A 15443-nucleotide genomic window follows, 5' to 3' on the forward strand; every position below is an offset into this window, starting at 1 on the left:
GAAATAAGACCAAATTAAACTGAATCTAATTAGGGTAATAAGTTGCATTACTTCTTTTATGAATGATGAAAGTAATTTAACATATCTCTTTCTTATATTTCAGGCCTTTTTATGGTTATCATGAGAAGGAAAGACACTTTATGAAGATCTATCTTTATAATCCTGCAATGGTGAAAAGGTACAAAGATAAATGAAACCAAAACATAAAATAACTAAGATTTATTATTTTTATCATTGAAAATAAAGACTAGAAGAAAGGCCTATATAGTTTGTAACATGATAGAAAAAGAGACCCTAAAATGTACATATATGTCTAAACATAGAGACCCATGGCTACGACTAATAGGATGGGTATTTTAAAGGTGTAGGGACCCTGGTTTATGACCCCCATCTGGTTTATTCCTGTCTTAGATGTAGAAAGTTTGTAAAAGTAGGTAAGGAGAAATGAGAGCTGCCTTATATTATGATATTAGTGTCCTGCTGGCAAGATGAGATATTTAATACTAAAGACAAGCTTCGTCTTAAATTTCAAAGCAAGGAGAAATTTGTGAGAGAGAGACCAATGTACAAAGACTTCCTGTTGAGTCCTTACTAGCTGTTAGTAAAATTTTATATACTGAACTTTTTTTGTTAGTTTTGGTTGTTTTTGTTCTCCTCCTCTTCCTCTTCCCCCTCTCCCTTAATTAATCTCTGCCACTAGTTTATTCTCTCAATTATCCTGGAGCCCAAATTATTGAGAGCAGGAAAGGCACATATATAAATTTTATTATCCTTTCAGATTCATGACAAGAGTTTTCATTGTATATGATAATAAGCTAAGGTAAAAATAGATTTGGAGAAATGCTGAGTATTGTTTTTTTTCCAGGAGATTCTCTCTGCCAGTAGGCATTGGGGTTCCAAAAGTTAATCTTTTGGTAAGACACAAAATGAAAGTTTTCCTAAAATGAATTAAGGTACTATGATAGGCATAACTACCAAAGATGTGAGATTTATTCTGAATTAAATCAGTTGACTACTAATCCCAATTGATCTTTTTTTCTCTACATAACCAGCGAAAACTAGTTTTTTTTACAGACTGCAAAATAGCTTCTGTTTATGTAAGGTACCAAAATAATTTTTCAGAATAGTCACATAAACACAGTTAAAAAAAGTGGGTACCAGTTCCCCTTTACTTACTTTCTTATAATCAGAAGTACAAAAGAACAATCACCATGGATTCTTACCATCTCTCACAAATTCAGTAGTAAGAAAATAAACTTTACTAATTTTTCCTTTTCTCATTCATAAGTTGCTCTCCAGTGGAATCACGACTAAAAGTTTTATAAATCTTTTATAAATCATCTACAAAGTATAATTTTACTTAAAGTATAAATATGTTTTTCTTCCTTGTACCTGTAGCAATTAAATACTTACTAAATTATTATCAATAAGTTCTCTTTACATTATGTAGCCAGCTTATCACAATACCTATCTGAAGCCTCTGATTTATTAATGGATTTGTTTATTCATTTTTAAAAAACAAAATTTGTAAGGTATCTACATTATTTGATGCACTGTGGAAGCTTCTGGGTAAACAGTAATGAGCAAAGTTTGAATGGTTCTTGCCTTTAGGGAATTTACAGCAAAACAGTAAATTTGGGAACAGCAAAACAGTAAATTAGTAACCCAATCATATAACCAAAAATCATGATAAGTACTCTGAAGGAATGGATAGGGTGTTAATGAAAGAAAATATTTTTTCCTTTTTTGTTATTTTTTATTTTAACATTATACGTTAGTTATTTGCATTATAACATTTAACTAATACATAGTGCAGTGGTAAACAGTTCCGAATGTGAAACTAGATTGCCTTTTTCAACACCTGGATCTGCTGCTTGCTAACTTGGTGACTTTAGGCAAGATATTTAATCTCTTTATGCCTTAGCTTCCTCATCTTTAAAAGGGTTGATATTAGTGTGCTTTATTCTAATGACTAAGTCCAGTTTTTATCTCCCATTTGTTCTTTATTCCAATATAGCTCTTACTTACCCAACCATACTACTGAATTTGCTTTCTCAAATTGCAAAATCCAATTTTTTGTTTTTACCTTTTGACCTTGTGGTAATAATAATGAGATCTTCAAACAATCCCAAATGTTGGCTTCTGAAATATGAACTTTATTTCCTCATACATGTCGGATCATTCATATATCTGCCATTTCATTGGTTCCTTTTGAGATATTTGTTGTTCCTTAGGGTTTTGCCTTAGGTTCATTGTTTCTCTCTATACTTTCTTCTCTTTGCAGCCTTATCGACTTCTATACTTTTATTTTTATGCATTTGACTTCCAAGTGTGTATTAATAGCCCAAATGTTCCTCAAGCACCTCTGATCAATGTATCAAACCATCTGCTGGATAAATGAAATAGCACTATGGATAAGAGTGAGGGCTCACAAGTCAGAGAAATTTTGATTTAAACTTCAGTTCTATTTTTTATTTGTATGATTTTTGACAACCTTTCCCATTTCTTATAAAATGGGGGTGATAGTATCATAGGCTTGTAGTAAGGATTGAGATTAAATATTTAAACCACTTAGCACAGTATCTAGTATATAGTGCTCAAAAATATGTTAGCTACTTCTACAGTATTAATAAAATTATTCTTATCCTAATCTTCATTGTCATTAATCTCCAAAGTTACATAGAAATCTGCCTGAATTGTCATTGTATCTAAACCCCTTTATGTCTAAAGCTAAGTTTTATTTTATTTACATGAAAAACTATTTCCTCTCTTCAGAAAGATATAAACCTCTAGTTAATCATTTAATCTCCTGCCTAGACATCCTTCTAATATACTTCTGCTGAGTAGTACTTATTATGCTATTTATAATTGTCTGTTGTTTGTATTCCCCATCATCAAGGAAAAAACCCTAAGAAAGAAAAATATTAAAATGGTAGTACTTCTGATTGATGAGATTAAAAGTGATTTTTTTTTTAGAATTTTCATGTAGTCTTTGCGAAATATATTTTAAAAATCTTTGTTGACATTTTGATTGTTTCAATAGTTTTAAATTGGTTAAAGTCAAAATATTCTACATTCATGATTTCATTTTGTTCAGAACATGCACATTTACTTTAAAACTTGACTTAAGCTTTTAATTTTTAACAGAATACAAATTTCCAATAAAATTGAAATGAAAATTTCATGTAGTGAAAGATTGTTTTGTTCTCTATACAAAGAACATGCCTTTCCATGACCCAGTAAGTCTTATGTATGGACAATACTACGTGTTGTTTATGTCTTTATCAGTTGATAGACATTTTGGGTTGTTTCCACTTTTTGACTAGTATGAACAGTGCCTTTATGAACATTCATATACAAGTTTCTATGTAGCCCAGACTTCCATGTATGTATAATTGTTTTGCTTAACATTTTAGAGAACATAATTTTATAACTCTTTTTTTCTAATTTAGGATATGTGAACTTTTGCAAAGTGGAGCCATAATGAATAAATTTTACCAGCCACATGAAGCACATATTCCCTACCTCCTACAGCTCTTCATTGACTACAATCTCTATGGAATGAATTTAATAAATCTGGCTGCTGTCAAATTCCGAAAAGCAAGAAGGAAAAGTAAGGTTAATTTTCAAGTTCAAATTAAGACTTTTTGAAACTAATGTTACATAAGTAACAATTTATAAAATAACATTTTTAGAAAATAAATGCTAAATGGAAAAAGAATTTTAAAATATACAAAATGAGATTTGAAATTATCAGTGAAAGCATCTCAAAAGAAAATTTAATTCTGAAAGATTTATATAGATAAAATTCACATGATAATTTGAGGTTTTCAGTATATTCAGATTTGCCCAACTATCACCAGAAATTTAGAACATTTTGATTATCTATGGAAGAAATATGTACCATTTAAAAAGTTTCTCATGCCTACTACCACTAAGGAACAACTAATCTATTTTCTATCTCTACCCATCCTGTGCATCTTATATAAGTGGACTCATGTAATATTTCTGTTTAGCATAATATTCTGAAGGTTCATCTGTTTTGTAGTGTGTATTAATACTTCATTCCTTTTTATGGCCCAATAATCTGTATGTGGATATACTATATTTTGTTAATCTCTTCATCAGTTGATGAACTTCTTAGATTGTTTCTACCTTTTGATTACTATGAAAAAATGCCTTTATGAACATTCATTTACAAGTGTTTGTATAGTCATGTATTTTTATTTCTCTTGGCCATATACCTAGGAGGAGAATTTCTGGGTCAAATAGTCTAATATCCTTTCATTCTCATCAAATTCTTTCCCTTCTACTTCTTGTCAAATAAAACTAGCATTTTTTTTCCAGCCCTAACATTCTAACTGCCTTTTTTTTTTCTCTTTCTGCCAAACTTAATAAATCAGGGATTAGCATTTTTGTTTCTTTGTTTACCACCTAGTCTCTTTTGGTTTAATTTCCCTTTTTATCACACCAAAAGTGTGCTTTGAAACGTAGCAAGGGAGGATTTTTGGTTTCCTTGAATAGCAAGACTAGTTTATAGGGGATCAATCCTCCTGCTAAAATGACATTTAAAGGCTGCATAAAATTGAAAGAATAAAATTTTTAATGTATCAAAGAGTTTGTAAACATGAAGACATGCAGGCCAAAAGGAATAGACAAAGGGGAATGAATGGAAGGGAATGGGACAGGAATAGGAAAGACAGAGGAACGAATCTGACATAATTTTCCTATGTACACATATGAGTACACTGTAGTGAATCTCCACATCATGTACAACCACAAGACTGGGATTCTAATTAGAATAAGATATGCTTCATGATTGTCTAAATAAATATGTTATGTGCAACTAAAAAGAACAAAAGAAAAAACAAAAGAAAAAATAGTGCTGAGAGCAACTGTTGCCCTGAGGATATTTACAAATCCTTGAAAATTTAGAATCTTCTCTGCATTAACCCTATCAGATGTGAGAGACAGAAACCAAAACCCAGGGATACCTGTCAGGTTGAACTCTCCACAGAATAAGATAAGACTTCTAATAGATATGCCCTTAAGTCAAGCAGACTGGGAAGTGAAACACCTTTGAGATATTTCATCTCTCCAGTTTCAAATTCCCAAAACAAAAAAAGAGATTTCCAAATCTAAAACTTGATCTAAGGTGGTGCTGGTGTGGGAGAATTCTCAGGTCTAGCTAAAAAAGCACATGCAGATCTTCTTAGAGGAAATTCTTTAAACTATAGATCTCAAATTTTAAAATTTCAAGTATAATATGTTCAGCACAAAGTTTAGAATATACTAGTCATATCAGAAAACTAGTCTTCATGAGTAAAACCTAGCAAATATACAAACATATATACTCTAGACATAGAGAATTCAGATATTGGAATTATTAGATATAGATTGAAAAGCTGAAATTTAGAATCCTTATCAGGTAAGGATGTTATTTGTAAAGTTCTAATATATATATATATATATAGTATTTGTTGTTTTACCTCTCCAACGTGCTAGTAATATCTTGAGGTGGAACAACTTTGATACAATAAAACCTTTTTTAAAAAGAAAACATTTTGTGGCTGACAGCATATTAAATATTACAAATATTGCATTTTTTAAATATATAAATGTTGAATCATTGAAGCCCACAAGTTAGGGGCCCTTTAAAGTATAATAGGAGGTACTCTTTAAAGTATAAACAAAAATAACTAATTCTATTTCAATAGAAGGACCTCAGATTTAGATGACAGTTATAGATTATTAAATGCAGTTTTTCTTATCTTATTATCTGAGAATAGTATAAAATCTTCAGAATCAACCTGATTATGTATTAAATAGCTCTCCCGTGGTTACCAAGAAAGAAATTCACTAAAGTAGAATGAGGATGACTTCGATGCGTAGTTGCTCCTTTCTTCTATGTAGAGAAAGAAGCCTAAAGGAATGAAGAGCGATATAGGAAGATCATTGCCTTTCTTTCCTACAGGGATTGTAGTCCCTCAGTCTCCCAACACTGCATCTTTGTAAAAGCTGTGTTATTTTATATCCAGGAGATACTCATTTTTTACAGTATAGAGATGTTTTAAAAGTAAAAGTTGAAGGTGTCACATCACTCAATTTCAGTACTTATTACAAAACTACAGAAGCTGTGGTAATCAAGGCAACATGGTATTGGTGAAAAGATACAAAAAACATACATATACCAATGGAGCAGATTAGATAGAGCCCAGAAATATGCCCAGATTTGAAACAGCTCATAATTGGCTCATATAGTTATCTTAACTTTGACAAAGATACAATGGTAATTCAATGGAGAAAGAAAAGTATTTTCAGTAAATAATAGTGGATAATTGGATGGTTGTGTGCCAGAAAATAAAACTCACACATATACTTTATACATTTTTTAAACATTAACTTAAAATGATTTACAGACTGAAATATACAAGTATCAGACTTTTAGAAGAAAAAAAAGGGAAAATCTTCCCAATTTTGAATTTGACCATGAGATTTTAGAAATAACAAACACCCAAAACAAAAATGATCCATGAAAGAAAAAAATCAGTAATTTGGATTTTATCAAAATTAAAAAGTCATTCTCTGTGAAAAAAAATATTAAAAGAATGAAAACAGAAGGTCATGGAGCAAAAGAAATACTTATAAATTGTATAGCTAACAATTATATCTAAAATGCATAAATGATTTCTAAAAATCAACAGTACAGAAGAAAACTAGTGAAATTCAAATAAAAACAACCAAATTTAAAATGTCCAAAAGACCCAAATGAATACTTTCATTAAAGAAGATGATGTAAGAATGGCAAACATATAAACAGATGCTATTCAATATGGGGAAATGTAAATTCAAAGTACAAAGATCTGCCACAGTATACCTGTTTGAATGGCTGCAATTCAGAATATATAAGGATATCAAATGGTGGCCAACATGTGAAACCATAGCAAATCTTGTGCATTGCTGATGAAAATGCAAAAATAGCAGTCAGTTTGTAAAGATAGTTCAGTGATTTCTCATTACATTAAGTATAGACATAGTATGACCCAACACTTGTACTTTTAGTTCCACCCAAATCTGAATACAAATGTTTATAGTAACTTTATTCATAATTGCTAAAAATGTAAAGCAACTAAGATGTCCAGTGAACAAGGAATTGGGTAAACTGTGATACTATCTATTTTGTGAGAAAGAGGAACAAACTTTGGATTCACACAACATGGATGAAACTTTAAAGCATTTTACTAAGTAAAAGAAGCCAGACTCAAATGGTATAGTTTTATTCATATGACCTTCTAGAAAAGGCAAAACTTTAGAAGCAAAAAATATTGGTTGCCAGATATCAACAGAAAGAGGAGTATTGAAGTACAGAGACCTTTTAGGATGAAAGAATTATTCTGTATAATACTGTGGTGGTAGATGTAGACTTGTTCCTCAAACCCATAGAACTGAACTGAACTTAAGGTTAAAATGTCACCAGTACATGTGGATATTGTGTATCCTCTAATACGATGCGATAGGAGGGGCACTTCATCAGTGATATGCTTTCAAGAAACCCATAGCCCTTAAAATTTATTTAACCCATATGGGTTAAATAGAATTTTAACCCATAGAAATTATTCTTAAAATAAAAAGATTTTTGGGGTGGGGCCACAAGTTGGCTGTCAGTGCCAAGTATAGTTTCCTCATGAAAAAAAACATCAGACAGATTTAGACTGGAGGTCCTTCTATCGGTTTCTTTATTAATGCTCGTGTCTGTTAAGACATGAAACAAGGAAAAACTAAGAAATAGACCAGAAGAGTTTAGGAAGACATGGTGCAACTACATGTGACATGGTGCCCTAGACTGGATTCTGTTATAGAAAGAGTACATTAATGGAAAAACTAGAGAAATTCAAATAAAAAGTATAGTTTAATTAATAGCAATCTTCTGTGTAAGTTTCTGCATTGTACCATGGTAATAAAGGTGTTTAACATAAAGGAAACTAGGTAATCTGCATTCAGAATTCTGTACTATTCTTGAGGCTTGTCTTTATATCCAAAATTATTCTAAAATAAAAAGATTATTGGGGTGGGGCCACAAGTTGGCTGTCAGTGCCAAGTATAGCTGATTTAAAGATTGAGGAATTGAAGTTTGTAGAGTATGTACAGTAAAAGTCGTCCCCCCACCCTTGATAAATAAAAAAGCAGGAGAGAAATTTGAATTAGCAAATTTAGGTAAAATGGTTTGTTTTCGGTTTGGTTTTGGTTTTGATTTGGTTTGGTTTTGTTTTACAAAATGATAATATTGGAATGGTAATTAGAAGTGATTTTTTTTTAAAAGCATGAAAAATGTTTACAAATTTAAAGGCAGAATTGTGTGAAATTAGAAGAAATTTTTAAAACTAGGGAAAATTGCAAATTGAAAAAATAAAATTTACGTCTTAATTCATCATATGAATATTATGGTTTTATTTGGTATAAGATAAAATGTTATACTACATCTGGGTATCATAGCATATGCCTGTAATCTCAGCCGCTGGGAGACTGAGGCAGGAGGATCACAAGTTCAAGGCCAGCCTGGGCAATTTAGCAAGACCATGTCTCAAAATACAAAATAAACATACTGGTGATATAACTTGATGGTAAAGCATGCCTTGGTTCAATCGCCAGTACTGCAAAAAAAAAAAAAAAATCAAATGGTTATATGACAATCATGGAAAGAATAGGTAGATTAGGTAAATAATCTTTTGTATTTTACTTTGTCATGTTACAAACATTACAATTAAGAGTAAAGCTCTTATGGCAAATAAATATGTATTGTATATTTAAATAATAGTATTTTTATCTTATAAGGCAAATTAATGAAATATCTCTTAATTACTTGTTAATGTAGCTTTACTTTTGAAACTGAAGTACATTCAAAAGTGAAAAATATTTAGAAATTTGAATATTATATGCATTTTTATAATTTTGTACCAGTATTCAATTGTATAATCAATTGCCAAATGAAATGGAAATGGTACTAGTTATCATAGTTTGTTAAAGTGTATAAAATACTTAAATGGAATAAATATTTTGAGTATCCCAGAGTCATTTTATATTATGTATCTTTAACATCTATAGTTGAAAGAAATTATATGTATATATAATACTTATGAATATATGTGGGGGATGATTATATATATGATTCTTTTGTTTATTTGTTTTGATCTTTTGGCAGTACTGGAGATTGAACCCAGGGCTCTCTCTACCACTAAGCTAACATTGCCAGTTCTTATTTTTTATTTTTTATTTTGAGGCAGGGCCTCCCTAATTTGCCCAGATTGGCCTCAAATTTGTAATCTTCTTACCTCAGCCTCCCGACTAGCTGGAATTATAGGTATGTGCCACTGCTCCTTACTGAACATATTTAAATGAGGATGTTTTCATATTTCCTAGGGAAATATGCTGAAACAAACCCAGAGTGTAGGTAAAACAAGATTTGAGGTAGAGGGGATGCTGGGGATTGAATCCAGGGCTTCATGCATCAAGCACTGTTCACTAAGCTCATCCCCATCCCTGAAATTAGAATTTTTGTAATGTGATTGGTAACCCTGAATCAGTAAATTTGTATATATTTTTATTGATATAAATTTCTTAGAAAATAATAAATTTAAAAATGCGAAGTAATTTCTTACCAATGCCCTATCCGAAGCCTTTTATTTTTGTTTTTTTTTTTTTAAATATTTTTTAGTTGTAAATGGATTACTTACTTACTTGCTTACTTATTTATTTATATGCGATGCTGAGGATCAAACCCAGGGCCTCACACATGCCAGGCAAGTGCTCTACCACTGAGCCACAACTCCAGCCCCGAAAGCCTTTTAAAACCAGAATTTGTATAAAATCAATTGCATGTTTTAGCATCTGTTTTGTTGAAAGATGATGGTGCTTTATCTCATTCTAATTATACCATTTTATGATTAAGCTAACTAAATCAAAGTTTTAAATTTACCTAAAGAGAATTGTGAATTTACTCTTTCTTATTGTTAGGATTCATTTCGATACCACTCATTTGGCTTTCTTTTATTTGAAAATTTAAATTCCTGCAGGAGGTAACAAAAAAAGTTCAAAAATTTAGAGACTCCTTCCAAGGCATTATTACCTTGGGACTCAGTTTCTGAAATTCAGATCTGTAAGCAGACATGTGTAGTTTCCCCTTCAAATCCAGGTCAAATTTTATTCACATTTACCCAGGCTTCCACTCACTATTACCACCCATTATGTCTGGAACGCATTGTGTGTTTTCTTTTTGTTTAGGGATTTGTTATCAAAGTATGTTTCGAATTTCATGTGAAATTTCCACTAGAATTTTTATTGAAGCCCAGAGTACCTTAGGAATTTAAAGTCCATTAAAACTCATAATTCTGTATTTTTCAAATGAGATACAATAGCACTTTTAAATGCATCATTCTTTTATTATACTATGAGAGTATTGTAGCCATTTCCCCCTCGTGTCTATATATTGCAAATATTTTTATTTCTGCTCTGAGTTTGGAGTTAATAATAAATATTTTTTTCTTTTTCCTCTTAGGTTGAATTTTTAGGACATAATTTAGGAATTAGACTATATATTATTATTTTACTTAAAGTGTAATTATATGTAAATTATAGGGACTGATTTATTTATTTTAATCTTTTTTGGATACACACAACAGTGTATTCTATTTCAACATATTATACATACATGGAGTATAACTTATTCTAATTAGGATCCCATTCTTGTGGTTATACATGATGTGGAGTTTCACTGGTGGTGTATTCATGTATGAAAATAGGAAAGTTATATCCGTTCATTCTTCTGTCTTTCCTGTTCTCACCCCTGCTCCCTTCGCTTTATTCTCCCTTGTCTAATCCACTGAATTTCTACTCTTCCCCTTCTGATGTATGATGTTAGCATACAAATATCAGAGAGAACATTCTGCCTTAGGTTTTTTGTAGGATTGGCTTATTTCACTTACTTAGCATGATAGTCTCCAGATTCGTCCTTTTGCCAGCAAAAGTCATAAAAAATTTACCTTTTTACACCTAGGTGATACATCACATGCAACTGGATCATGCAAGGATCGGTTATCAGGAAATACCCTTTCTGGTACTTTATTTTGGTGGGAAGAAGGTGAAATACCAAGGTTAGTTAATGTGGTAAAGGAAATGAATGTTTTATGTGTATCCCAGTTGGGATGATAAATCAGTGGTACCATATTTTGGACCTTTTTAATTGATGAGTTTAACAATAAAGCAAATCTCAATGTTACAAAGAATTGTAGATTTAAAAATCAGATCATGAAATGTACCTAGTTATTACCTAATTAATAAATCTGTGGTAGATTGTTATATTTCTAGCATTCATCTTCATTATGCATTCTAAACTGAGATCTTATGGCTTATCATAAAGTAAAAAAAATAATGTTTATAATAAATAGCAACTTAAAACTGAAATAAGCAAATATTCTAATAAAGACCCCACAAATTTCTAAATATTAAGTGTTTATGAAAATAAATGCATTGACATGTTGTGTTAATGAATAATATAATTGTGGTTTCTTTCAATTATCTTATTGATTTTTTTGAATGTTATATTCCAAATGTTTAGAATTCCCTAGGTTAATATGGTTTCTTCTACAATCTGGGTAGCAAAGAAAAGGCTAACTATCTTTCTATTACATTTCCTTCCATTTGACTTGTTAAGGAAATTGGGGAAAGGGAAGTCAGAAAATATAAGATAAACAACATCAATTTTGAAAGTGTGATTGTTGTATTCTTCCCAGTGCTTTTTTCTTTTTGCTCCAAGCAGCTCAGCTGGCAAGGAGGTTCTGCCTGGAGGAACAGGCTCTGGGGACAGCAGCTTCCACCATAAGGCAGGCATATAATTGGCACCTGACTAAATTAATCAGTAATAGCTTTGGTCTGTAATCAGTACCTAAATCAGTAGTTTTATCTACATAGAACTAAGGGGTTTCTCTTTTATACCACATGGCATTGCCCAAACTTTCTTTACCCTTTTATTGGTCAGTTGAGTAGTGGCAGAATAGTTATAGTTTTCCCCTTTTCACTTAACTTGTCACCTGATACTTTTTAAGAATGCAAGGAAGATGGGTTGGGGATGCTCAAGCAGTAGCGCGCTCACCTGGCATGCGTGCGGCCCAGGTTCGATCCTCAGCACCACATACAAACAAAGATGTTGTCTCCACCGAAAACTAAAACATAAATATTAAAGAAATTCTCTCTCTCTCTCTCTTAAAAAAAAAAAAAAGAATGCAAGGAAGAAATTGTATCTTTAATGACTTTATTTTTTATTTCATGAAAAGAAAATGTGAATTTATTAACTAGTTGAATATAAACTATCAAAAATATTTCTATAGAGGGCTGGGGATATAGCTCAGTTGGTAGAGTGCTTGCCTCCCATGTACAAGGCCCTGGGTTCAATCCCCAGCACCACCAAAAAAAAAAAAAACAATTTCTATGGAGCTTAATTTGTATAGTTTCAAATCTTTGATGTATATTTGACAGAATTTCCATTTCAGAATTACTTGGGGTTTCTTAATATACCTAAAGTTAAAAATCTCATTATATTGTTTTAAGACTGGAATAGTATAGCAGAATGAATCTTTAAAGACTGAATTAATATGGACAATCAATGACTCTTAATTCTGGTATTAAGAAGGATCAGGACTTTTAAAAAAAATTTTAGTAGTCAACAGGTTTTATTTATTTATATGCAGTGCTGAGAATCAAACCCTGTGTCTCACACATGCCAGGCAAGTGCTTGACCACTGAGCCCTGTCCCCAGCCCACCATCAGGACCTTTTGATAAACACACTGATAACTTCTTAGTTTCTTCACATATGTAGTGGGATTTTTTTTTATAATCTTTTTGAGATGATTGTATACACTAGATTCCCTAGTTTTCTAAGTTCTATATGTAGTAGGTTTTTTTTCTTTCTTTTCTTTTCATGATCAATTAAAATTTAAGTTTATTTGTAGTTTGAAGCCCTTTTATAACTAATGTCTTTCTGGTTAGATCCCGAGACTGTAAATTTGGGGAAATTCTGTATTTTAATGAAAAATTTTAACTTCAGAATGTTTTTTAAAGTGCCCTGTTTTATTTACTTTTAAGAGTTGTACAGTGGCTGGGGATGTAGCTCAGTGGTAAAGCCCTTGCCTAGCATGTATGAGTCCCTGGACTTGACACCTAGCACCAGGAAAAAACAAAGAAAGAAAACGAAGGTGTACGAACTAAATTATAAGGAAAGTTATGAATAAGCAAATTAGTGAAGTTAAACAAGTTATTCAGAGTTAGAATTTGTAATAAGTACAGAATAGTTACATATAAAATATTGCTTTCTGATTATCCCATATTTTTATATTTTTCTCATGCTGATATAAATGGAAATCTATAATTGGGTCAAATACACAGTATGAAAAGTTTCGTCATAAGGTAGTATTTTTCTAGTGTTCTAGAGTCATATCTAATCCCGTACTAGTACTTTCTTCTGGCTACTTTCCCCCCTCCCAGTATAAATGTTTTATTTCTCTTCACAAATCTTAAAAAGGCCATAACAGGGCTGGGGTTGTAGCTCGGCCATAGAGCACTTGCTTGGCACTGGGTCCAATCCTCATTACCACATAAAAATACATAAATAAAAGGGTATTATGTCCATCTACAACTAAAAAAAAAATACTGGAAAAAACCACAAAGGTCATAACAAATAGCAACAAATTTGTAATGAGTTGGGGTGCTAAGTCAACAGTTTTGCTAACCTTACTTTCAAAAAATTTTCAGTGGAAAATACCTAATATATGACCCTTCAGGGTCATTTGCCTAAGTGTTAAATCTACAAATGTCAAAAATCTAACTTCAATAATCTTAATACTGGCTACCCATCAAAATCATCTGGAAAGATTTTTTAAATTAATACATGTCTGAGCTCTGTCCTCAATAATTCTAAGTTAAGCTGTGAACAGAAATATGCAGAGAGGTACAGTTGTCTGACTGGCACCATATTATCTACCTTCAGTGATTAAAATAAATGGTCTACATGTATATGCTAAAGTTTTTTTATCATACTTTTTCTGCCTGTTGGAAACAAATTTTTAAATCAGAAGTCAGTTTTCTTTCTTTGGGATCATTTCCTGTCTGGAATGTCTAAAGTAGTTTGGTTGTAAGTTTCTGTGACAAATTTACTGGTAGTACTAGGGATCGAACTGAGGCCTTCAAGCATGCCAGGCAAGCACATGGACCCAGATCTCCAGAACAGAGATTATATTTTTTAATATTATTGTTTCCCTCTGTCACAAAAGTGCTACTCCTGGAAGGTTCTTTTTTTGACATTTACAGTATAATTCTTTCAGCATGCAAAACTTTTTAGTATAAAAAGTAAATTGTTTGGGCTGGGGACGTCGCTCAAGCGGTAGCGTGCTTGCCTGGCATGCGCGGGGCACTGGATTCGATCCTCAGCACCACATAAAAATAAAATAAAGATGTTGTGTCCACCAAAAACTAAAAAATAAATATTAAAAAGTTCTCTCTCTCTCTCTCTCTTTTTAAAAAAAGTAAATTATTGACTATAAACTATTTTATCTGACACTTCCGTTCATGGCAAAACTGATATTGTGAAATTGTATGAACAAAAAGAACAGTCTACTTTGGGAATTATTTTTTTCTGAACACTAAAGGAATTTATTGTGATAGTTTGGCTAGTATGCCATTCCTCTATCAATAGTAAAAAGATACATGTGTATGTATGGATGTTGTACAAATGTATACATGTGTACGAATATATATCCACATATAATATGAAAATTCTGTGATGTAACAAAATTCACTTCTGTTCTTTTTTGTGCGTTTGCTGGGGATTGAACGCAGGGCCTTACACATGTCAGGCAAGTGCTCTGTTAACTGAGTTACATCCCCAGCCCTAACAAATTAATTTCTAATGTCCCATCAAAATTTCCTTAGGGAAAGAGGTCCTACTATTGTTTCTCTTAAAATATTGAAGACATTTCATTTCAAATCAAATGTTAATGATATATACTATCAGTCACTTTCAGGTAAAGTCATGGATCTCCCCTTTTCATTTTGGTGTCAGGTTTGGTAGAAGATCTCAATTTTAAAATGAGTTAAATGGAATTCATACTAGATATTGCCTGTTTGTTCTAGTAAGCATGGACAGTTATGTGGTGTCTTTTCTTCAGTGGCTCTAATGAAAAAACAATTGCTTTTGAGTCAAAGGACATTAGTGGGAAATAACCCTCTGTTCTCATAAATAAATTAATGACCTGGTGTCATTACTGTTGCTAGTTATCATCCCACCATGCAGCATTCATGTGGTTTATCAATTCTATGGTTATGAAGAATTTTAAAGCATTCCCCAGCTCAACTGTAGTTGAGGGCAGGAAGAGCAAGAAGTTATCTTGCTTACTTT

The 15443-nt window shown here is 31.8% G+C and overlaps 1 protein-coding gene and 1 non-coding gene across 4 annotated transcripts in view; both read left to right on the forward strand.

The window, feature by feature from the left end:
- Rev3l (REV3 like, DNA directed polymerase zeta catalytic subunit) overlaps positions 1–15443 on the forward strand; it is a 177012-nt gene that overhangs the window by 66565 nt on the left and 95004 nt on the right. For all 3 annotated transcript variants that reach the window (XM_076858345.2, XM_076858346.2, XM_076858348.2), the window contains 3 exons: positions 104–178; positions 3453–3613; positions 11051–11147. In XM_076858345.2, the coding sequence (XP_076714460.1) occupies positions 104–178; positions 3453–3613; positions 11051–11147 (333 nt within the window). The remainder of the gene's footprint in view (positions 1–103; positions 179–3452; positions 3614–11050; positions 11148–15443) is intronic.
- Positions 12387–12459, forward strand: Trnag-ccc (transfer RNA glycine (anticodon CCC)). The gene has a single exon. It is a non-coding gene; the product is annotated as a tRNA-Gly (tRNA).

Source organism: Callospermophilus lateralis, chromosome 6 (assembly GCF_048772815.1).
Source record: "Callospermophilus lateralis isolate mCalLat2 chromosome 6, mCalLat2.hap1, whole genome shotgun sequence".
Classification (NCBI taxonomy): Eukaryota; Metazoa; Chordata; class Mammalia; order Rodentia; family Sciuridae; genus Callospermophilus; species Callospermophilus lateralis.